This window comes from Mustela nivalis (genome assembly GCF_964662115.1).
Source record: "Mustela nivalis genome assembly, chromosome: 6".
Taxonomy (NCBI): domain Eukaryota; kingdom Metazoa; phylum Chordata; class Mammalia; order Carnivora; family Mustelidae; genus Mustela; species Mustela nivalis.
Genome location: NC_139025.1, coordinates 37,474,098 through 37,500,303, shown reverse-complemented (window position 1 = coordinate 37,500,303; position 26,206 = coordinate 37,474,098). Strand labels below are relative to the sequence as shown.

The 26,206-nt window shown below is 37.5% G+C and overlaps 1 protein-coding gene across 2 annotated transcripts in view; it reads right to left on the bottom strand.

Annotated features, from left to right (window-relative positions):
• Positions 1 to 26,206, bottom strand: part of KCNH5 (potassium voltage-gated channel subfamily H member 5) — a 313,865-nt gene that overhangs the window by 259,466 nt on the left and 28,193 nt on the right. For both annotated transcript variants that reach the window (XM_082734149.1, XM_082734150.1), the window contains exons 2-4: positions 23,908 to 24,031; positions 10,104 to 10,210; positions 5,049 to 5,177 (exon numbers count right to left, since the gene is read on the bottom strand). In XM_082734149.1, the coding sequence (XP_082590275.1) occupies positions 5,049 to 5,177; positions 10,104 to 10,210; positions 23,908 to 24,031 (360 nt within the window). The remainder of the gene's footprint in view (positions 1 to 5,048; positions 5,178 to 10,103; positions 10,211 to 23,907; positions 24,032 to 26,206) is intronic.

Sequence of the window (26,206 nt, the reverse complement as noted above, 5' to 3'; positions counted from 1 at the left end):
CAATACTTTTTCAGTAATCTGTTATATAGTTGAAAGTTGTGGAAAAGTCTCAAAATAAAAGCCTATTTAAAATAAGCTCTTCCTCAGGTGCCTGGGTGGCTCAGTTGGTTAAGTGACTGCCTTCAGCTCAGGTCATGATCCTGGAGTCCTGGGATCAAGTCCCACATCAGGCTCCCTGCTCAGCAGGGAGTCTGCTTCTCCCTCTGACCTTCTCCCTCCCATTCCCTCTTTCTCTCTCTCTCATTATTTCTCTCTCAAATAAATAAATAAAATCTTAAAATAAACTCTTCCTCTACCAATTCTGGCACTGAAAAGATATAGTCTTCTCTAATGCTTTTCAAAATGGGGTCTGATTTTCCCTGCAAATTCTAATCTACATGCCTATCAAGCATATCATTCAAAATGAAATGGTCTGAGTTGTTTGGAGTTTACTCAAATGCTTTTTTTTTTTTTTTCTAAGAACAAGATATGCATTTAAGAGATATTCCTGATGAAGAACCCTGAGATTCTGATGTAAGGATACAAAGATGGAGGTGTAGGCAGATAAATGGAAGGGCATTAACTTGAGAAATAAAAGTCAATTCAATATTAGCACCTTTTCCCCAATCTCACTATAAAATGCTGCCAACTTTCAGTTTCCATAAATAGACTACACACACTGACACCATCAATGTTCAGCATATCAAAACTGAGAATGTACAGTACTCCCCCTAACTTCAGCAGTGTCAAGAAAACACTTAAAGGGAGAAAATAATATTCAAATGTAAACATAAATACAAATATTATTTAAGGGAAAAGATGTGACATGAAAGCTTTTTACTCAGTATTACTGTCATTCAGTGTGAAAGCAAGAGAAATTCATCTGAAGAAAATATGTTAGGTCACAAATCATGTAACAATTATTTATGTTTTATTGAAAAACATATTACTTTAAGATAGTCAGCTGTTAACTGTAGGTTTATCGTTTATCATAGATGTTCCTTTTCAAGTTGAGACTGCCATTCATACTTTGCTAAGAGTTTTGTTTGCTTGTTTCAGCATAACAGTATTCATTATTTTTGCACCACACCCAGTGCTCCACGCAATCCGTGCCCTCTCTAATATCCACCACCTGGATCCCCCAACCTCCCACCCCCCACCCCTTCAAAACCCTCAGATTGTTTTTCAGAGTCCATAGTCTCTCATGGTTCATCTCCCCTTCCAATTTCCCTCAACTCCCTTCTCCTCTCCATCTCCCCATGTCCTCCATGCTATTTGTTATGCTCCACAAATAAGTGAAACCATATGATAATTGACTTTCTCTGCTTGACTTATTTCACTCAGCATAATCTCTTCCAGTCCCGTCCATGTTGCTACAAAAGTTGGGTATTCATCCTTTCTGATAGAGGCATAATACTCCATAGTGTATATGGACCACACATCTTCCTTATCCATTCATCCGTTGAAGGGCATCTTGGTTCTTTCCACAGTTTGGCGACCTTGGCCATTGCTGCTATAAACATTGGGGTACAGATGGCCCTTCTTTTCACTACATCTGTATCTTTGGGATAAATACCCAGTAGTGCAATGGCAGGGTCATAGGGAAGCTCTATTTTTAATTTCTTGAGGAATCTCCACACTGTTCTCCAAAGTGGCTGCACCAACTTGCATTCCCACCAACAGTGTAAGAGGGTTCCCCTTTTTCCACATCCTCTCCAACACACGTTGTTTCCTGTCTTACTAACTTTGGCCATTCTAACTGGTGTAAGGTGGTATCTCAATGTGGTTTTAATTTGAATCTCCCTGATGGCTAGTGATGATGAACATTTTTTCATGTGTCTGATAGCCATTTCTATGTCTTCATTGGAGAAGAGTCTGTTCACATGCAGAAGAATGAAACTCGACCATTCTCTTACATCGTACAAAGATAAACTCAAAATGGATAAAAGATCTCAACGTGAGATAGGAATCCATCAGAATCCTAAAGGAGAATAGGCAGTAACCTCTTCGATATCAGCCACAGCAACTTCTTTCAAGATATGTCTCCAAAGGCAAATGAAACGAAAGCGAAGATGAACTTTTGGGACTTCATCAAAATCAAAAGCTTCTGCACAGCAAAGGAAACAGTCAAAAAAACAAAGAGGCAACCCACGGAATGGGAGAAGATATTCGCAAATGACAGTACAGACAAAAGGTTGATACCCAGGATCTATAAAGAACTCCTGAAACTCAACACACACAAAACAGACAATCATACAAAAAAAATGAGCAGAAGATATGAACAGACACTTCTCCAATGCTAAGAGTTTTTACGATGAATGGGTGTTAGATTTTGTCAAATGCTTGCTCTATGTCAAATGATATGATGATATGCTCTTTCTTTTTTTTAGCCTGTTGAAATGGTAGACTACAGTGTTTAAATTTTTTCATGTTAACCTACCTTTGTATGTGTGGAATAGATCCCACTTGGTTGTCATGTGGGTTCAATTTTTGTTGAGTATCTTTAAATGAATACTTATGAGAAATACTAATCTATTATGTTTTTTTCTAGCAATGTCTTTTTCTGGTTTTGGTATGAGGTCTCATAGAATATTTTGGTATGAGGTCTCATAGAACGAGTGAGGAGAATTCTCTCTGCTTCTATTTTTTGGAAAAGACTGTAGATTTGCCAAAAATGAAAAACAAAAACATCCACTGATGTTTCTTTATTTTGGAAGTTTATTAATTATTATTTTTAATAGCTATAGGATAATTTAGGTTATCTATTTCTCCTAGTGTGAGTTCTGGAATTTTGTTTTTCAAAGAAATGGTCCGTTTCCCCTAAATTATCAATTCAGTGGCTACAGAGTTGATCAAAATATTCCTCTACAATGCTTTAATGTCCTTGGGATGAGTTGTGATGGTCCTTCTCTAACTTCTGATATTGTTAATCCATGCCTTCTCCCTTTGTTCTTGGTTAGCCTGGCTAGAGGTTTATTAACTTTGATGATCTTTTTAAAGAACCAGCTTTGAGCTGTAATGATTTTCTCTAATGTTTTCCTATTTTCTAGTTCATTGATTTCTGCTCTAAGGTTTCTTATTTCTTGTCTTCAGCTTGCTTTCATTTAAATTGCTCTTCTTTGTCTCCCTAAGGTGGAAGCTTAGGTTTTTAAATTTGTATCTTTCTTCTTTTCTCCTATATGCATTTAATGTTACATACATTTTGATCTAACCACTACTTTTGTTATATCCCATGCATTTGATTACTTGTATTTTCATTTTTGGTTAGTCAAATTAGTTTCCCAATTTATCTTAAGGCTTTTTCCTTGAACCCTGGGTTATTTAGAAATTGGTTAATTTCTAAATATTTGGAGATTTCTTAAGTTCTCTTTCTGTTACTGATTTCTAGTTTAATTCCATTGTGGTCTACCTACAATGCCTTTTAAGATTTCTATTCTTTTAAATTGGTCAAGTGCATTTTATGGCCAGAATATGATCTATCTAGTGAATGTTCCATATAAGCTTGAGAACACAAATTCTGCTGCTACTGTATGGAGCACCTTGTATTTTAAAACAAACAAGCATTAAACCTAAATACTATTAGGTTAACTATTAGGTTAAATACTAAATACTAAATACTATTAGGTTAACTATTAGGTTAAATACTATTCTATTTTTTAAAACAGTATTTCAATTCATCCTAAACCTTCTAGACACTGGGTCTATGAGTAAAGGTAGAAGAACAGGTAGAATGAGCCCAAAAGTGAATATTCAATCTTCTAGGAGATGACTTAATGTACACATTTTCAGAAACATTCACAAACAAATCGTTCCATATTATACTTTAAACGGTTTATATGTTATAAAATTTCCCTCTTACAACTAATCAAAAACTGACCAAAAACTGACCAAGTATAATACACGTGAATTCATATGTAAGGAATAAGCCTATAAAATTTGTCTACAATTACGATTTCAGTTAGAAAAGATTAAACTTTTGTGCCAGTTTTTTTTTAAAGAGGTAAGAAAAGGCAATGCCAAATGCAAAGAGGAAGATTTCATTTTTAGTCTCCTGAGATTATTAAAAACAACATGTCATAAAAACTTCTAAAAGTAATTGAAATTCTTCATTTATCAGATACCAGTTTTTAATTTAAACATAACTGGAGAGAATAAAATGAGAGTTAGTTACATAGAAAAGGCGATAAAAGCATATGCCACTGACTACTGCTTCCTCTAACTCTCCTCCTGAATATTAAATCAGTAAGACTGCATTCCAGATGCTGGCATTTTGCCAGCCACTCTCTGATAAGAAAATTATTCTTCATATACTATAACAGCATGTACCCAAGAGAAAATACGATAGCTGAATAAGTAAAGGGTGAAAAGTAATCTGAAAAAAGTCAACTAATCAATCTCTAATCAACTCAACAAAATTCAATCAACTGATCAATTGTGCTGTTAAAAGGACTTCACCCAAACCCTCTCACAGGTTGTTATATTTTGTGTTTCCAAAGCTCATCCTGGTAGAAGTTGTTGAAATTCCCATTTATTGATTCTGAATTAATAATGCTCTTCCCTATACCTTATCTTATGTCTCTTATTATAATTTAAGTTACCTATTACTTCTACTTTGGATAGCCATGCTATTTCCATTCAAGTGATACGACTGAATAAAACCAATTCTGGATAATTACTGGCATGAATGTAAAGCAAAAGAAGTAGCACACAGTAAAATTTTGTTTTCCAGTTCAACCTATACTTTTTTTTTAAATAATAATGTATTTTCTTAATAATATGTATTTTTAAATAATTATATATTTAATAGCCTAATTCTTAAGTGTGGCCATTCATCTGAAAATTACCTTTTGTTGGGACTCCTGGGTGGCTCAATTAAAGAAACCAACTCTTGATTTTAGCTCCAGTCATGATGTCAGCGTCATGAGATCAAGCCCTACATCAGCTCCACTCTGGGTGTGGAGACTACTTGGGATTCTCTCTCTCTCTCTCTCTGCCCCTCCCCCACTCTCTCCAGAAAGAAAGAAAGAAGAAAAGGAAAGGAAAGTTAAGTTAAAGAAAAAGCAAATTACCTTTTGTTGAATCATCCTCTATTGGCTGTTTGAACAATGTAATATCCTTAAAAGTACATAAGAACAAGACCACCTTTTCATGTTCATTTCTTATTGGTGCAATTTGCATATAAAACCAAACAGGGGTTCCTGTAAGAGACAGAAAGAACAATAGAGGGTGACATAGCCACAGCAATGATTTGGTCTCCTGCCTCTCCTCTTTCTTTAGCTGCCAACTGCTATGCCAGGAACAAACACCAAAACAACAGTATTTTAACTGTTTCCATAATTAAAAAAAAAAAAAAGAAAACCTTTAACTTTGTATCAATTACTAGTTGCTCAAATATTAATAAACATATTTCAACCCAAAATTTCAAAATGTGAAAGTAAAGCTGAGAGTGACATTTTCACCATGCAGGAGCACAAGGGCAGGGTCACAACTTAAGTAAACACCAGCATGACCTTTAGGTCTGTGTCCCTACACCTCCGCTGCTCTCTCCAACTTCGTTTTCATAGTTTCATCATGTGTGACCACTCCTACATGCTGCTCTCTTCCTGTCACTTTGAGGCATGTTTCCGATTACTTCAACAGCAACCCCTGATGCTCTGATAAGCATTCCTCTTGGAGGAGCCTTTGAAATGCTATCCCTACCTCAAGGCTCTCTCATCAGAGTTCTAAGATGGTTCAATGCCTTTGACAGCACCCCCACATCAGAGAGAGAAGATGTCAGCAACACTTGGTGTCTGCTGTACACAGAGCTCTACCTGAAGCTTTTAAGGCAACCTTAAAGGGGAAAAAAAAAAAAAAGATGTGCCCCTAGCCCTTGAGATCTAAGGTGTCTTCATGAGCCACCGCTTCCTATCTCCTTCACTCAAAGAACAAGGCTTGACTCTGTTGCCATGTTTTTTTTTCCTTTCTTCAAACAGTCTTCATTTTTTAATAATAAATCAGTTGCATAGAACACCCAGTGCTCATCACATCATGTGCCCTCCTTAATACCCATCACCCAGTTACCCCATCTCCCTGCCCACCTCCCCGCCAGCAACCCCCAGTTTGCTTCCCATAGTCAAGAGTCTCTCGTGGTCTTTCTCCCTCTCTGATGACCTCCCATTCAGTTTTCCTTCCCTTCCCCTATGATCCTCTGCACTGTCACTATGTTCTTTAAACAATGGCTCCTGCAGACTTCAGAAAACAGAGTTTCAGAGCACTTAAGGCTTTGGATTTGGACAAACCAGGATTTGGCATTATTTCAAACAATAAATATTTAAAGACACAAGAAATGCCTTCAAAGGAGTAATTATCCATTAAACGATAAAACACCAAAGGAATGTTCCATCAGAATCAAGAAGACACATTTTCCATTATATTGTTTCCAAGCCATAGTGCAGTAAAGCCTCTCCAAATTTTCTATCTTAAAGACAAAGGCTTTTGTTAGGTTTGGGATTTGGGGGATGAAATATGCAACTATTAATAGTTTCTACATGAGAGTTGATAGCCTGTTAACAGTGCAAGAAAAACCAAATTAGAAAAACCTTCATTAAAAAAAAAAGAAAAACCTTAATACCTTTGGCAAAAAAAAAAAAAAATCACAAAGTAATGTCACCATAGTGGGGAACCTAGACAAGAAGAGAGGGCTTAACTACCAGGTTCAAGAAGTCAGAGAATTAGAAAGAGGAGGTGTTTTTAAAATATTCAGTTCTGACAACCAGATCCTTTGCAACCCTGGGGCCTGTGAAAACATGGCCCTGTCCAAAATGATCACTAGATAAGCCAGCAATCTCATAAAACCATCACACTATCTCCCAGAGAGGACTGTTCTTTGTTCTTCTACACAGTGTACCCAAGAACTGTGAGTGATATATGCAGGTCTACAAATTACCAGGCACACATGCTAGCAGATACATGGCCTATGGCTATTCCAACACAGTGAGCTTGAGGCAGCCCGGTCATAAACAGAGAAAAGGGCATTAAAAAGTCATTTTCCGGGCTGCCTGGATGGCTCAGTGGATTAAGCCTCTGCCTTCAGCTCAGGTCATGATCTCGGGGTCCTGGGATCGTGTCCCGCATCGGGCTCTCTGCTAGGTGGGGAGCCTGCTTCCTCCTCTCTCTCTCTCTACTTGTGATCTCTCTCTCTCAGATAAATAAAATCTTTTTCTAAAAAAAAAAAGTCATTTTCCAAGGTCTGTTAAAAATCTGAAAAGAGAGGATGTTACATTTTGCACCTTCTATGAAAAGAGCAACTTTTCAAATTTTAGCATAGAGTCAGGGCTTTTTTAAAAAACTGCTTTCAGATGTCAAGGCAGATCTTTTTCAAGTAGACTTACAGGGTCAGATTCCCCAAGTAGGCAGAGTATTTGCTGAGTAGCCATATTCTGGTTTGGGGGTTTAAGGGAGCAGAAGGTCTGACAGGGTTAGGCAGAGAGGCCAGTTGTAGGTGGAAACTCAGGGCAGTGCCTCGGCATTGATTAACTGGGTGGCCCTGGCTATCACAGATGTCTTTGTGTAGGCAGAAAGACCCATATAAATCATCCGCCCAGAGTTACTGCTTCCTTCTCAACAGCAGAAATAGTTCCCTGCTAATGAGAGCAATGCACCTTAAAAATAGAGCCTACAAACTGAAATGTCAGTGATGACACATGTTAAATCAGATATCTCATTCCCTCCATTTGCAAAATGCTGTTTAACCTAATTACTTAATGAAGTGTTAGGAAGACTTAGCATTCAGGAATTCCCAAAACATACCTATCGACATGTGAATTTTTCTAACATTTTTAAAAAGTTACAAGAACATACTTTTTTTAGTTGATGTTCAAGAACCTTCAGGTAACAATTTACAAGATTTCTTAAAGCTCTTTTAAGTGTAGTAGAACTCCACTAAAATACATAAATGGTATCTATCCTTCATAATAATGAAAAAAACTCAATGCAAATGAGAGAATTTCAAAACATTTTAAAAAAAGCAAAATACCACCTTGGAAGGAAACTTCTGGAAATGTAAAATTCAATTTCTTGTTAACATGATTTAAAGATTGTAAAGAAAACAATCTCCACAAAGGTATTTTTTTTAATATTTTATTTATTTATTTGACAGAGAGCAAGATAGAGCACACACAAGCAGAGGGAGTGACAGGCAGAGGGAAAGAGAGAAGCAGGCTCCTTGTTGAGCAGGGAGCCCATGTGGGATGCGATCCCAGGACCCCAGGATCATGACCTGAGCTGAAGGCAGTCACTTAACCAAGTGAGCCACCCAGTGCCCCCCCAACAAAGGTATTTTAAAGAAACTCAGAAACTATGAATTCGGTTCTCATACTTTAAAACCAGGCAAAGATTTGTTTATTCTTATTCTTCCTAGCGTCAAAGTGAAATGACTTTAGTAATAAGGAATATCCTTAAATTATTTGCTAAACTTGGAGCACATATCGAGGTCATTCAAAGGAGAACAATCCTATATGAAAAAGATATAGGGTTTTGACATATGACTCTAATACAAATTTATCCAAATGTATCCGTATGTATCAATATGTATCCACCATGCACCTGGTTAAAAAGACCCAGAGGACACCTCAAGCTTGACTTTTCTCTGATAGAGCCCAGAGAAGATCATTCAGAATAGACTGTGTTCTAGGTGACAAGCCAAAAGACATTTGGCTGTGAATAAAGAGAAATACCTCCTTGGCCTTGATTGTAACATGAAAGATGAAATGATAAGATATTTCATAAGTAATACCACTAGAGACCACCATTCCCATTACCAACTGCACTAATTTTAAAGCAATGCCTGTGGTTATGATTATCTCTTTGATGGTCTATTAATAAAAAGAGAAATCTAAGTTCAATCCTAAATATTTTATAGTGAATAAATGTTTGACTAAGACGGAGAGGATGAATTATGCTGTTAAAAAAAAAAAAAAAATCCAGCCAGCTCTGAACATGGAGCAAGTGCTTCCTGTTGAAGCTAAAATGCTTGCCAAAGTGGGGAAGAATTTAGGAGCCATCCAGTTCCACTGAGGATAGGAATTGGCTTTGGGACACCTGGGTGGCACATTCAGTTGAGTGTCTGACTCTTGATTCAGCTCAGGTCATGATCTTGGGGTCATGAGACTGAGCCCCACATTGGGTTCCATGCTTGGCGGGGAGTCTGCTTAATATTCCTCTCCTCTGCCCCTCCCACGCATGCTCTCTCCATTTCTTTTGATCTCTCTCTCAAATAAATAAATAAATCTTTTAAAAAATGATAATTTGCTTTGCTGTCATTTATCATTAACATGAAACAAATTGACCCAACTTGTGAAGTGACTGTCCATTAAAAAAAAAAGAAAGAAAGAGAAAAGGTCAACTTGGGAAAAAGAAACAAAAGTCAGTGACCCAAGTAGCCAAAGAAAACAAATTAGAAAGGAAGCTTTGTTGTGGAGTACATTAGTTGTTTTTTGTTTGGCTGGTTTTTTTCCTCCAAATTCTAAAAGACATTCTATATCATGAGATCTTATGTGATATATAATGGACAATTAATCATTCACAAATTCCATCCTAGAGAACAGTTCACTATAACCAATACAAATTTACCAGAGGTGAATGACCTATTCTAAAAGTAGGGAAAACTTCTGTTGGCCTTCCACACAAAAGAGTCAGTCTAGGAAAAGGCCATATTCATAAAGACCTCAAGTCAATAACACACATCAGCCATGAACATGCAGAAAGGGAATCACACACACTCAGTGATACCAATCGCCTTTTCCATTAACCACAAGAAATGAATAAATTCCTCTATCATTTTTAGTTGCTGTAATGTAACGATAGGATCTTTACCATGATCATTAACTACAGAACATTTTGCCGCCACCACACAAACCCAACACATATTAAAATGCATCATATTTTCCTGCCATTCCTCAAAAGGTTGCTTTTCATAGGTAGAATCATTAATTAGTTCTGCTATCTGATTTCATCAGCACCCCTTGCCTTTGCCAAGAGAAGGACAAAGTTTGATATTCTCTCTGCTCTATAGCTCAACAGCCACTGACCAAAAGAGAACATTTACCAAGCTGACCCTTCCTATTGGTAATTTAGATACGTACTGTTTTTCTTATACAGAAGAACTTCAAAGCAGTTTGACTCGTAGTTGTCAAAAGTTTGCCTGACTTTCTCAATGGTCTTCTTGTCAGTCAATTCTCCATACATAAAACTGGGAAAAAACAAACAATCCACTTCAGTTCTATGTTGCTTTTCAAATGCTACATAAAATTACATAGTTGTCTCTTTTGATTGAGTATTCAAATATACTTACAAAATTAAATGCTGCTCTCACAAAACAAACTAAATTATTGAAACAATGTTTTAATCAAAACTATTAAACTTCTTGCTAGAATCTAGGTTTAGAAGTTATTTCAAACACACACACACACACACAGAATCATCAACCTACATACTTCCTATAGGCATGATTTTCAGTAACTATGGTTTAGTTAAATAACACCAGTTTCCCAACAGCACAGTTCAAATTTCAGTTATCATAGAATATTGACTGTAAGTAACTGCTTAAAGTATAAACTTTGCTGTTGGCTCCTGAGCCTACAAATCACTAGTAAACAGTAAACTAGTAAACAGATATCACCATCAGTAACCAATTATATTACTTTTTTCAAGGCCCCTTCATCTTGGTCACGGTGCCTCTGTTATTCAGTCCATGCACAGACCCAAAGCGTGGAGTTGTGCTGCCTCCTTGGCTCTCAGCAATAAACCCAGGTGACATTTTACAAAAATGGATAACTGAAAGCAGGCATTCGCCATCAAAGATTAAATTCCAGCAAAAAAATGAAAAATGATAATGCTGAAAGGGACATTCAAATTGAACATAAATGAAGGTATAGATGAAACACAAGACTGTGGCAATGTTGACACTTGAGAGACTCTAGATGTGAAGCCAGAGGAACTTAGGGAGTGTGAACTTAGCAACATAAATCAGGAAAGCAATTGTGACAAAGAGGATCAAGTCTTCCCAGAGGAAGTGAAGCCAGTAAAAACACTTCGCATTAAAAGAACCACAGGAGACAGTTCACAATAGTGAGAGTACAGGAATAAAATAGTTGTGGTTGATGCAGACTGATGGAGGAGTACGAGCACTTACTAAGAGGGGGAAAAAAGGTTCTCTTCATGTCATGCTATATTATGAGAAGGCAGTATGATTCAAATGACTCATGATAGTTTTTTACAAAGAGATGAAATGCTTTAATTCTCAATGCTTCTTGAGTTCTAAATCACAGTGTGCTAAATATGAGTTTTACCATTATTTGCATTTCCCTGCATTTATAACCAACAGTAAGAGAGTTTTTAATGTTTTGACAGACACTGGTAAAGGTCACAGAATAATCATAAATTTTGCCACTGAGTTTTAAGATTATATTGCACGGTTTCAACTTGCATGGTCTTTTTTATCTTCCCACACTCAAGGATATGTGAAGAGTCCATGTTACGCATATAATACATCAATATTCTCATGAGTTATGAGTATTTTCTCAAGACGGGTGCAGGTATGGCTAACAGGAGAAAAATAATGGTGAGAAATTGAAGAAGATATACACTATTGCAGGAGGGAACATACAAAATATAGGTTAAAGAGTGAGATTCTACATGCCCCCAGAATTGCCCAGTGTTTGAAATTATCTGTTTTTCTAAGAGAACCTCCACAAAAGTCTTGTTATCTACAAAACAGAACTCAGTCAAAGCTTCTAAAACTCCACTCATGAAGCTTCCATGATTATCAGTTGTGCATCTGGTTTTAGAAACATAGTTCTACTAGTTAGCATAACTGTCCACCAGAAAAGAAAATGCAGCATCTGCCAGATACCTTGACTAAGTTTCTGAAGGCTCAAGTCTATCTTTGTTACTGCTTTTCTTCCAGTTTCAATGAGTTCGCATATTGGCCAGAGGCTAATCCGAATGAGATAGGGCCTAAAGCTTATACAATCTTAGGGACCCTCTTTAAAGAAAATAATATAAAATTATAAAACAAAATTAGGTACAGAGCTTTGGAAGACATCCACTCAAGGGAGGGCCCCTGAAGGTTGAGATTCATTATCCTCATGGGAAATCCCCCCTGAATGTATCAATTTAGAAAATTTACAATAGGAAAAGCATGGTTGAATAGCAACCCCCCCCAAAACAACAACAACAAAAAAACAACTAGAGGATTCAACAGCAATGCCATATCACAAGCAGAAATTACAGAGTCATGGCCCATCGTACAATAACTCCAACCTACTCCAACCTACGCAACTAGAATTCTAGAAACTAAGAAAGAAAAGGAAATAGATAAAGCTTACCAAAGGCTGCCCAATCCACCTCTGATTGTCAATTACAGTATTTATATCTTTTATTTAAAAAGAGAACTTTCGGGCCCCTTGGGTGGCTCAGCAGGTTAAAGCCTCTGCCTTCGGCTCAGGTCATGATCCCAGGATCCTGGGATCAAGCCCCGCATCGGGCTCTCTGCTTGCTGGGGAGCCTGCTTCCTCCTCTCTCTCTGCCTGCCTCTCTGAATACTTGTGATCTCTGTCTGTCAAATAAATAAAAATCTTAAAAAAAAAAAAAAAGAAACTTTCTTGTCATTATAACAGTAAAATAAGCAAGAGAATCTCAATAAAATGACAGATTCTAACTCCATAATCTCAGAGCCAGACTCACAGAGGAAGCCTCTGGGCCTACCCGTAAGAGAGCACTGAAAAACCCTTACTTCTGCCAAAGCCTGGATTCCAGCTCATGACAGTTTCACGAAAATCTCTTGAAGGCATCACACTGAAACCAGAATTACTCAGTTAAAGGCACCCTCCTTGCCCTCCAAAAAAATAAGACACTATTTTAATACTGTTGGTATTTTTTACAGATAGGTGACCTTTTTAATCAGTTTTTTTTTAAATGACTGTTATTTTTAATCTAAAGACTTGTTAGTAGAAAGAAAACATGAAGAATCAGAAAAAAAAAGTTAAGATAACTAAATGTTTACAGTCTTAAATGGAAAGAAAAGAAAAACCATTTTACCCCTGTTAGTAAATGTCAGAGCTCTACAGTTCAATAAACTAAAACACAATGTCCACAATTGGCCAACAGGAAAACATTTTAAAAAAGAAAACATCTACAAAATAAGCAATTAAGATTAAAAAAAAATTCTTGAAAAATTAACTCTAATAGGATTTAAAAATAAGTTACAACTTAAATTTTAAAAAACTATCAGAAATTGATATGATAATACCACCTAATAAAAAATACAACAAAAGTCTGATTCAGTTAAAATTCTAAAGAAAAGAGGAAAACAAGAACTTTTCAAATAAACTCTAAAATTTCTATAATATATTCTTCTCTAATTTAGCTCTCTAACTGGTAAAATTACCTGTCCTATAGAGGCACTTAAAAAAAAAGAAAGATGGGGCGCCTGGGTGGCTCAGTGGGTTAAGCCTCTGCCTTCAGCTCAGGTCATGATCTCTGGGTCCTGGGATGGAGCCCCACATTAGGGCTCTCTGCTCGGCAGGGAGCCTGCTTCCTCCTCTCTCTCTCTGCCTGCCTCTCTGCCTACTTGTGATCTCTCTCCCTCTGTCATAAAAATAAATAAAATCTTTTTTTTAAAAAAAAAAGATTATTATAATCTAAATACTTCCTTAAAAATTAGTCTTTTATTTCTTATATGTTTCACTCATATTTTTCATTTTAAGTTTATTAAACCAAATATATGTGACAGAACACATATGTGAAGTGGTAAAATGCAGCAATTAACTAATAAAAAATATTTCAAAATGAACTATAAAAGATGTTTGAAATGTATTATCCATCCTTCCAATGAAAATATTTCCATCTGAAGTTGTTCAAACAATACTAAGTCAATGCTTCCACACAGTTTATGAGAATGACATATTTGTTTATTTGCTCAGTTATTTTACACATAAATGTTGAGTGTCTTTATCAAGGTTTCCAGCAGCCTGACTCCAGATGGCTGAAGTTCAATGCAGTCTTTAAATGGTTTATGGAATTTGAAGGATACTAAGATTTAGAAATGGTGGGGCGCCTGGGTGGCTCAGTGGGTTGGGCCGCTGCCTTCGGCTCAGGTCATGATCTCAGGGTCCTGGGATCGAGCCCCGCATCGGGCTCTCTGCTCAGCCGGGAGCCTGCTTCCTCCTCTCTCTCTCTCTGCCTGCCTCTCTGCCTACTTGTGATCTCTCTCTGTCAAATAAATAAATAAAATCTTAAAAAAAAAAAAAGATTTAGAAATGGTAACCATCAGGCTTTAGAAACTATATACCCATATAATAATTTTGCACATTTTTTTATGTATGCCCTCCAGGAATACATAATGGGAATATAAAAAAATTTCCAGAACTTCAAATTGCTCTTTTAGAATGCCAAGCTCTCCTTAGAGTAATTATAAATGATTTCTATAGCTGCACTGTTATCTTATTGGAAAAGAAAATAAAATTAAATGCTCAGAAGCTATCTATCACCGCTATAATATTGAGTTGTCATGATATAACAGAAGACCACCGGACCACTTACAAACTGCATAATTCATGGGCAAGACATATAATTGCTTTGACCTTCAGTTTCCTCATCTGTAAAATGATGATAATGTTCATATACCTCAGAGGGTGAGGGTTTGAAAAAGATAATGCACATCAAGTCACAAATTATAATGTGCTGTACAATGGCTGAATTATGACTGGAATGCTTCTTATGGCTGGGGTTAGAAGAAAACCCCTCCAGCCCACTACTCTCTAGCTCCTCTACAATTCTAGAACAGGGTTTGGGCCAAGCTTGCTAATGGGCAGTGTCACTGTTTCATAAAGAGATATGTACATCATTTGGGGCCTCTTTTTTTTTTTTTTTTTTTTTTTGAAAGAGAGAGAGCATACATGAGTGGGATTGGGGGAGAGGGAGAGAGAGAACCAGACTCCATGCTAAGCAGGAAGCCCAACATGGGGCTCAATCCCAGGACCCTGAGATCATGACCTGAGCAGAAGGCAGGTGCTTAACCAACTGAACCACCCGGGCACCCCTGTGTGTCTTCTTTCTTTATAAGCCCATGAAGTTGAGGCATAAATCCACTCATGGCCTGCTCCTGAATATTCTGGCCAGTTTTCTCAAGACATAACTGTGGTCCTGGGAGTAAGGGACCACCATAGGACTGGCCTATGCTAAATCCAGCTTGCCTAAGCACTAGGGCAGTATACCTTTCATGTATTTTCTACCCTAGCAAATTTCTAAGGACAGGTGGCCTTGGTTTACAGCAGGATTTACTTATTCTTGGATCCCTTGTTCTATCAACAAAATCTCACAAACAAGCCTCATTATGATACCTACCAACAAGGATAGCTATAAATGTTGACAGATTTCCAAGGGAGAAAGGAACCTTACAAACAAACAAACAAACAAAAAAATACAACCTACTCATGAGTTCTGCCAATCTATCTTAATCTGCTAATAGTCAACAAAGCTCTTGGACTCAAACACCATATTCAGTCACCACAAAAAGGATATTATCTATAAGCTGTAATTCACAGACCAGCAAATGCTTCATCACAGAAGCCACACAGATTGGCTTAATGCGGTTGGTAAATGTGGTCTCTCCCTCAGTCAGCCACAAGAATAAAATTAGAAGGGAGAGGGGGTGGGGGGGATGGGTGAGCCTGGTGATGGGTATGGAGGAGGGCACTGATGGCATGGAGCACTGGGTGTTATACACAAACAACGAATCATGGGACACTACCTAACTAACATAACACAGTGAAAAAAAAAAAAAAAGTTAAGGGGAGAAGGGGCTCAATTGTATAGAGCCAAAGGGTCAAAAAGTAAAAAGCCTGGGAGAGGTGGAGTAAGAAGGAAAATTTACAAACAAATAACACAGCTTTCAAAATCTGTAAGAGGTAATTTTGGAATAAAACAAAGCATTACTTTATACATTGAATCATAACCAGAAGGTTTCACAGCCCATTAATTTATACAAGCTTATAAGGATTTAGATAGAGTCATAAATGGTAGATCCATGGCACGTAATTAACAGAAACTAGGGAGAGCACTGGACATCTCTAACCTTTGGAGTGTAACATCACTGAGGCACCTCTGCTCTCAACACTTTCCCTCGGTGCCACTGTGTGAGGCAGAGCCCTCAGCCAAAAGGAACCAAATTGACTGACATCCATCATGTGTAATGTGCTCTCACTGGCTGAGATGACCCTGTGTTAATAAAACTACTTGTGAAAGACATCCAGTAAAGTGCCTCGTAATTGCTTCATTGTCTCATTTGATGGCTTGGATAAAGGATTATTAATGAGCCTCCCAGAGGAGGGGAAAAATGTGTTTGAAAGCACCTAGATACTCCAATCCTGCCTACCTGTATTATTACTCTTCTCACCCTTCTAAAAACAAACAAACAAAAGCAAACAAACAAAAAATTGAAGGGGCTCTTAAAAATCTCAGGTCAATCAAAGGTAAAATACTCAAGTGGTTTCTACCTAACCTATGATAGCATGTCTCCATGTCTTGAAAAAAGATCAGAAGCTTTTAAATATCCTCCTCCAAAACCTACAACCTCTTTTAAATATGTAATACATTTTGTGTCCTTCAATAAATAACCAAACAGTCCAAAGCCTTGGAAACACAATTACTAGACAGTAAAATGGGCTAGATTTGAAATTCCTACCAATCCTGAAGTGTCATTAGACTGTTTTTCTGAATTTTCAGCCAAAACAAAAATGAGATGGTACCTAGCACACATCACATTTTAAAAAATAAAAATGTAAGGTCACCTGGGTGTCTCAGTTGGTTAAGCACCCTACTCTTGATTTCAGCTCAGGTCATGATCTGAGGGTCCCAGGATGGAGCCCCCAAGTCAGGTCCAAGCTCAGCATGGAGGATGCTTTTCCCCTCCCCTTCTGCTGCTCACCCAGCTCCCTCCCTCTCCCAAATAAATACATAAATTAAAAAAAAAAAAATTAAGTATATACTATTGTGTACCATTATGGAGTACAAGGATGTAGGAAACTAGTGACATTCCCTCGTGACTGCTGAGAGTGGAAACAGAAAGGTACTCTGGACAGAAATTTGGGAGCAGTTAATCTACACACTCTGCCTATATTCTATTATCCAGCTATCCTATTTCTGGCTCCAGGGACAGATGATTTTTCATAAAGGGGGCCACAAGAAGATGTGCAGAAGGCTATTTGTTGAATGTAGCAAAGTGTCAGAAGTTGGAGTTCACGGCTACTAGAATGGATAATAAAATAGAAGGCTGGGAAGACTACAGAAGCACTCCACAACATCAGACATAATGAAATAAGTGTTATACGGCAATGAAAAAAAACAGTTCAAAAACGTAATAATGTTGAGTGAAAACAGTAAGAAACTATCAGTCTTACTGCATGATATGAAATATATAGATTTTTTTAAGATTTTATTTATTTATTTGAGAGACAGAGAGGCAGGTGGGGGCGGGGGGCGGGGAGCAGGCTCCCTGCTGAGCAGAGAGCCCGATATGGGGCTGGATCCCAGAACCCTGGGATCATGACCTGAGCCGAAGGCAGAGGCTTTTTTTTTTTTTTAATTTTTTTTTTTTTTATAAACATATATTTTTATCCCCAGGGGTACAGGTCTGTGAATCACCAGGTTTACACACTTCACAGCACTCACCAAAGCAGAGGCTTTAAACCACTGAGCCACCCAGGCGCCCCTGAAATATGTAGATTTTAAAAACACAACGTAACATCATTTCAAAAATATACGTATTTAATCAATGGAAGATGAATCAGAAAGACACACAATAAACACATTATAAGGAATAACTATGGAAAAGGAAGGGGAATGGACTGAAGGGGAAAAAAAATTAAAGGCAAGAAAAAGAAATAAAATAAAATGGAGACTTTGCCCAGAGGGGTCATAATTTAGTGGGACAAACCAAGGAGTATGTTTAGTTTCATTTCATGCACCTGGTCTAATGGGAGACCAACAGGGAAGGGCAAAGGAGGAACAAGGAAATGGAAGAACTAAATATTAGCCTCTTGAGATTTGTGAAATCCCAAATTAATTTTTTTCATTTTCCTAAACAACTCATATTTGAGTTGTTTAAAAGTAGAACATTAATTTTTATCAGTCACTACTTTGAGCCATCTAATGCAAGTTGTATAAAAAGATGATTTTTTTCCACATATAAAATGTCATATTGTTTCTTCACAGACTGATGCTCACGGATTTGTAGTTCCTTATTCTGTTGTTTGCTTAAAATGTCTAATTACTAAAATCAGTAAAATACAGGTGCCTGGGTGACTCAGTCATTAAGCATCTGCCTTTGGCTCAGGTCACGATCCCAGGTCCTGGGATCAAAGCCCACATCCGGCTCCCTGCTCATCGAGGAGCCTGCTTCTCCCTCTCCCACTCCCCCTGCTTGTGTTCCCTCTCTCTATATATATCTCTCTATCAGGTAAATAAATAAAATCTTAAAAAAAAATCAGTAAAAGTCTGAATTATTTGCAAGGCTACCCTCAGTGTCAAACTAGTTATCTCCAACTAGAACTGCAGCGATTCCAAACATTATGGTAACTCTTAGCTTTAACAATGTATTTCTGTATGTGTATAAATTTTTTCTTTCCTTTTCTTTTTTCCTTGTGTGTGATATTCAAAGGTTTTAAAGATATATACAGGAACTAGAAAAAATCCATATGTAAAAAAATCAGAATCAGAATGTAGATAGTGCTCTGTAAACTATTTTTTGGTTTGTTTGCTTGGATGATTTTTTTTTTTTTTTTTTTTTTTTTTTTGCTTAAAAAATATGTTAGCTTCTTCCAGTGTCTTATTCTTCCAACATATGATTTAGAAAAATTAGGCTTCACCATAATATTTTTTAGCAAACATACTACTGGACATTTTCACTATTACTAGGACTTTATTCTTCTTAAAAAATGCTGCAGTAAACAAAATGGGTAGAGTTTAATTATGCCTATAAGAAAACCTGATAAGGTTCTGGGGTGCCTGGGTGGCTCAGTTGTTAATCATCTGCCTTCAGCTCAAGTCATGATCCCAGAGTCCTGGGATCCAGCCCAGTGTCAGTGAAGAGTCTGCTTCTCTCTCTCTCCCTCTGCTATTCTCTCTCTCTCTGTCTCTCTCTTTCAAATAAATAAATAAAAATCTTAAAAAAAAAAAAAGAAAGAAAACCTGATAAGTTTTAACTATCATCTGTTCATGTATCAGATACTAGTCTTCATTGTTCTTTCAAGGCATAAGCTGGTTGCAGTTTTTAGATCAGCAAAACACACTAGATATTTTGTGCAATCAAGTAATAATTGTTTACATTAATAGTATCATTTCAGGGGCACCTGGGTGGCTCAGTCAGTTGAACAGCTGATTCTTGGTTCAGGTCATGATCTCAGGGTCCTGGAAGCAAGCCACAACACGCTTCGGCTCAGTGGGGAATCTGCTGGTGGATTTTCTCCCTCCCTCTGCTCCTCTCCCCAACTTGCATGTGTGTGCCTATGCTCTCCCCCATAAGTAATTTTTTAAATTTCTTTAAAAAAAGAATATTATCATTTTGAAAATACCATTTCTAACAATAGTGAAGAGGAACTAGGGAAAAGTTTGCATACTTCTTCCCATGGTGAAAAAGCATAACATAACGTAAAGCTCTCCACTCTCTACCCACCTTAAACACCATAACACTTGGGATGAAATACAATAAACCAAAGCACATCATACAGAAGCATGGGAGACCTAAGTTAGGGTTTACTGCAATGCAAGCCAATCTAATTCAACAAATACAAACACAGAACACTGAGCTGTACCCTTACTGCATACAAAAGTGAACAAGATGAAATACCTACCTTAAAGACATTTTTTAAAAGACTTTATTTATTTATATGACAGAAACACACAGTGAGAGAGGGAACACAAGCAGGGGGAGTGGGAGAGGGAGAAGCAGGCTTCCTGCTGAGCAGGGAACCTGATACGGGGCTCCATCCCAGGACCCTAGGATCATGATCTGAATAGAAGGCAGATGCTTAGTGACTGAGCCATACACCCCCCTTTAAAGACATTTACAATCTATCGCTGGTGGTGGGATGGGAAAAGCAGGTCTTTTAGGGGAGAGAATATGCTAAGGAAACATGCAAGAGTCTTTTTACTGAACTCTTTTGTAGGACACATTGCACATGCCAATGTAGGAGACTGGAAGTAGAGGCAGATACATAGAATCAGGAACAGATGGGAGCAAGACTTTACAATATATCCAGATATGAAGAGGAATAGGTCTCATCAATAACTAAAGCAATGGCAATAAAAATCCCAAGGGATAATGAAAGTTAGTGTAAGGCCAGATGGTGATGCCAAATAATGAACCACAAGCAAGTCAGAGGAGGAAAATTTTGTCGAGGGCATCGTCAATACCTTTAGGTAGAAGGCGGCATCTGAAACAGGCACGGCATGATGCTGGGACGTCCACAGTCCAAAGAGGAAATGGGTGTGGGAGCCTCTACAGTCCCTGGAACTCTCTACAGAGCCTGTTCCATAAGCAACATCTACCATAAAGCTAACCTTTTCCTAACCTAAAGCCTGCTGAGATATAAGAGAAAAGAGAAGCTCGATACAGACCTTAACCTCCCAGAACTGAGAACACACACCTCAGTGGCAGCGCCAGCCTGGGAGCTAACATTCACCCAGTGGAAGAAAAAGGCACAAAGACATCAACGCTACCAAAGGCAGTTTCTCAATAAGGGCAGGCCACGGTTTTCCATCACTCTTGCTTACCAATTTCAGACCTAGGAATAAAGATTGAACCTGAAAATAACTTTAGAAAAAGGAGGATTGTGGGGACCAGATAAGTGAAGGAAGAAGATGTTTGAACAAACTACTGCTCACACCTATCTAACATCAGAATCATCTGAAGCCAATGGGTAAAGGTACGGATACCTGCCCCCAGCTCCTACCTTGGGTGAGTCTGATTGAACAGGTGATTCCCAAAAGTGAGGTCTGGGAATCTATGTGGTACAAAACCTCTCCAAGTGATTCCTATGTGTGATCAGGTCTAGACTCACTTGTATAGAATGAAATCCCTAGCTTCCATAAAGATGTAGAATATATGTATGTATTTTTTCAGCATAAATATGTAAAAGACAAATAAATCACTGTATTTCCCTGGGCAAGTCCGTAAACATTACCTCAGTTTTCTGCTCTGAAAAACAAAGGATTTGGAGTAGAAAATAATTTAGATCCCTTATAGTTCCAAAATAACATGATTTTGTGCTTAGTTAAGTGAGAGCTTTGAAGAAAAATTAACTCAAGGAAAAAAACATCCCATCTGGCCTTACTGAAATATTGTGAAAAAGTTTTCGGATCTAAATTGGTCCCTTTATAGAACTTGCTTTTCTTTTATATGATCTTTTTTCATAATACTCTCTTTAAACTCACAGATACGGCATACTTAAGAAAGAATTGTTATAAATAATGTAAATGCCAGATTCTGTTTTACATACACCAAACAAAATAGCAAAGTTACAATGTATCAACATCACAAAGTACATATGATTTACACAGGATGTAAAAACGTCATCTTGACGTTCTTTAAAGGTTCCTGAATTATGTCCTACTTGGTTGGGGGCTGTTTACTCTGTTAGAGACAGTTTTAGCAGCTCAAAAGTGCTGATGCCATCAGTGGTTCTCGGATATAGGAGGCTCCTTTGATCACTTGGCACCTAGAATAGTTCATGGTTCATTGCAGATGGTCAAAAAATATATATGGAATGAATGAATAGATTTACAAATGGGCAAAAATCTTTTCCTTTGCACAAGTTCCCCCCAACGGCTCTCAAACTATTCCCATTGACAATTTAGTCTCTTTAATATTCTAATGTAATTTTTACTCTACAGTTTTTATATACAAGTTAATAGATTCTGATACCAAGGCGGGATGGGCGACTATAGCCATATCAACAAGCAATTCTTGTGACACCAGCTGGGTGTATCACCTGCTAGACCCCAGGACATGACCTTTACCTCCTACCTGCTTGTGCTCACCGACTTTTCTTCCACACTTTTCCTTAAGCTCTTCTTTGCAGCTTACCTCTTAACTCGGGTAGAGAGCGAAACCCCCCCTCCAGCGAAAACAGTGGAGCTGACAAGACCTCCAGCCCGCTGGTAACCCCTGACTCGCACCTGAGCAGAAGGGCCATGAGGGGGGGGGGGGGGCGTCCTCTAGAATGGCGGACAACTACCTTCACCTTATTACCATACTAAAATCTCCGCCCCTGGAGGAGCCTCATTTACGTAACATACACTGTTGATGCCCTCCTCTACAGATGAAGCTTCCCTATCTAAATATTCATCTTAACCCTAAATAAAAAGAACCCATCCACTCCTGCTCAGGGGAATCACGGCTTTGGAAGCCATTCCTCATAATGACTTTATTTGCTGCAAATAAAGTTTTCTTTGTTTGCACGTGGTCTGCACCACCTGGTGCAGTTTCTGACTCACTAAAGAATGAGCTTACACCGGTTAGGTCACAGTTGTCGTACAGTTCAACTGAATTCTGACACTGCCTATGGGGAGATAGCATAATTCCAGAGGTCAAGAGTCTGTCCTACAAGACCACCCCCCATCCCCCACTCCTCCACTCCAGACACCATTTGAAAACACAAGTTGTTATTTGTACTTCAGACCTAACACAACTACAGACCAGAGGTTTTGCTTAATTTGCTAGGGCTGCACACAGAGCTCAAAGAAATATTTTTCTTACTAGATCCTGGTTTATTAGAAAAGGATACAACTCAGGCATAGCTAGAGCGAAGGGATAGATGCACAGGCAAGGCATGGGGGGAAAGCACAGAGTTCCATGCTGTCCCCAGGTGTTCCACTCTCCCAACACCTCCACAGGCTCCCCAGCCCTGAAGCTCCCTGAACTCTGCCCTTTGGTGTTTTTATGGAGGCTTCACTACATAGTCGTGATTGATTAAATCCTTGACAACTGGCAATTAATTCAACCTGCAGCTCCCTTCCTTCCCTAGAGGTTGGGAGGTTGAGGAGCTGGAGTACAGAAAGTTTCAACCCTCCAAACGCCTGGATGGTTCCCCTGGCAATAGCCTCCTTACTAAGGTTACTTAAGGGCTTTCCAAAGTCACCATTAACATAATAAAAGGCACACTTATTGTTCTTATCACAGGAAATTCTGAGGGTTTTCAGAGACCATGCCAGGAGCCATGTCAAAAATCAAATACGTGTTTCTTATTACAAATAAATCCCAATATCACAGAGAGTATAAGTACAGGAATTTCCCCTCATCTGGGGAGGATCTGTTCTAAGACCCACTCCCTCCAAACCCCCACCCCCTCACACACACACACACACACACACACACACCCGTGGATGTCTGAAATCACAGATAATTCCTAACACTGTTTAAACTGGTTTTTTTCCTATACATGCATACCTATGATAAAGTTCATTTATAAATTAGGCAAATGAGATTAACAATAATAACTAATAATAAAATAGAACAATCATAACAATATACTGTAATAAAAGTTATGTGAGTGTGGTCTCTTTAAGCATTTTACTAGATTGTACTCACCTTTCTTGAGAAGATGTGAAATGAGAAAATGCAAAATAGCAAAGCATTTCATAAGAAATGAGAGGAAGTGAGGTGAACGATGTAGGCATCAGAAGAGAAACATCTGCTCCTGGAAGTGGTAAACTGTGGGTAACAAACTACTGAAAGCATGAGACCACAGGGAAAAAACCGCAGAAAGCAAAAAACCACAAAGAAGCAAAACCTAGGTCAAGTAGGAGACTATTTTAAGTTTAGCCTTTAACCACATTCAGCATATACTTAAATTTCAGAAAAGATTCCTGAGCTGTTCTATTACCTACCTGCAAGTGCTGCTTTTCTGCATGACGTCAGCTCGATGATACCCAGAGAGTTTGCAAAAACCGTCATTACTATAAACTACAGGCCAATCCACAATCTGGGCATTTCCCAGTAAGAAACTCGATTCTAAAGAAGAAAGAAGGAAAACGAAGTTTTTTAATCTTCATTTAACAATGTACTTCTTTCAAGGAAACAAAAAGACAAATTTAAGACAAATACAACTATGGTTTGTTATGATACAAAAAATAAAGCCTATTCTTGAGATTGACATAATCAGTTTAACACGATTATCAAATGCGATCTGCAGTAAGTACAAGATTTGCATACAAATTTAAAATTCCACTGAAAAAAAGCCGGTTTATAATACCTCTTTGCATTTGAGTATATTCTAATCTATGAAAACAAGTATGGTTGATATTAAGTAAATGTTAATGACTATAATAATTACACTGAAACACAGATTAATTTATTGAGATTAAGGCTAGAGTCACTTCTCCACTAATTGAGAAAACTAAACTTGATAATATTAAGGCAAATTTGTAGGACTGATCCAAAAATTCTATTATTATAATTCTGACATGATGGGACAAATTGTCCATTAGATTGATCTTGAGATGTTTAATTTAAAATAACATTGAAGAGGGTGTTTGGGTGGCTCAGTTGGTTAAGCTTTGAACTCTTGGTTTTAGCTCAGCTCATGATCTCCTGGGTCATGAGATCAAGCCCCACAGAGGGCTCTATGCTCAGTGGGGAGTGTGCTTGAGATTCTCTCCCTCTGCCCCTCCACTCACTTGCACACACACACACATGCATGCTCACTTGCTCTTTCAATTAAATAAAATCTTTAAAAGAAATTTAAAATAACTTTGAAGATTCCTTTTTTTAAATAAAATTATTCAAATATATTATTTTCAACCACATTCTACACCAAATTTGGACACTATGATTATTGTAAATAAAAGGAACATCTCTGGTCTATTTTGCAAGGAGAAGTGATTTTGCTTTAGGTATAAAATAAAATAAGATAAAAACAGAGAAGGAGGTAAACCATAAGAGAATCTTAAAAATAGAGAACAAACCGAGGATTGCTGGAGGGGAGGTAGGTGGGGATAATGGGCTAAATGGGTAATGGGGATTAAAAAGGGCATTGCTGGGATGAGAACTGGGGGTTATATATAAGTAATAAATCACTAAATTTTACTCCTGAAACCAATACTATATGTTAATCAACTTGAATTTAAGTGAAAAAAATTAATACAAAAATAATATCTTTTGATATCACCCCTGATTAAAAATCTAATATTTTAAAAAAGTAAATTTTAAGGGAATACTATACTTCAAAAATTCAAAATATCTGCCAAAAAAATCTCCTTTGAACTCATATTCAAAATAGTGTCCTAAAAGGGAAATTACCTTATGAGTTTAAGACTTTAAGTTTAAATCCTGACTCAAAGTTTGTCTTCATAAAAATAACAGTGCAATTCAACATTTACTAAGAAGCTGCTAAGTAAAAGGCACTACTCTTGGTCAAACAATGGGATAGAATAACGATCAATAAAACATACCCTTTACTCTCAAAAAAAACTTACATGCTAAGAAAAATAAATATGTAACAACCAATTACAATTTATCAGAATACATGCTAAATCTAGAAGCATTGGATAAAATATGACAAAAATTTGTTTCAAGGCACTAAAAACAAACAAAAGTAGACAAACTAAAAAAAAAAAAAAAAAAAGACAAAACCTTGAAAAAAAAAGAGATACATTAAATAAGATATTCATTTAATTGTCATTCATCAAGAGAGCAAATTTCCAGTTTATACAGTTCATTGGTTTTATAGTTCAAGCAGAAAAAGTCTTATGGGACTAAATAGTCAACAGTCACAATTTGGGGCTACCAGAGCAGCTTGAAGTTGAGGGGGAGATCCTTTAACATATGGAGCCATAAACCTGAATATAAATCTTCCTCAAATCTCTGCAATCTCAACTATGCATGCACAAAATGAGACTACAAGAAACCTGTCTACTTCAGCAATGACTACAAGGCAAGAAGTAAGCAGAAATTTCACCAGCTCTCAAGGCTAGAAGACAAATTTTTAAGTTCAAGTCCTATCAAGTTAGATAAGCTTGGTAGATAAGTTCTCCATTTAAGCCACAAAAATGTCATCCTTTAGGAATAAGAAACAAGTCCTAGAATAATGGGTTATAAACTGGGACTAACATTAAAAATGTGGAGTGTACACTTACACACACACTCACACAAAGCTAAAATCATAATCAAGGAAACCCCCCCATAATT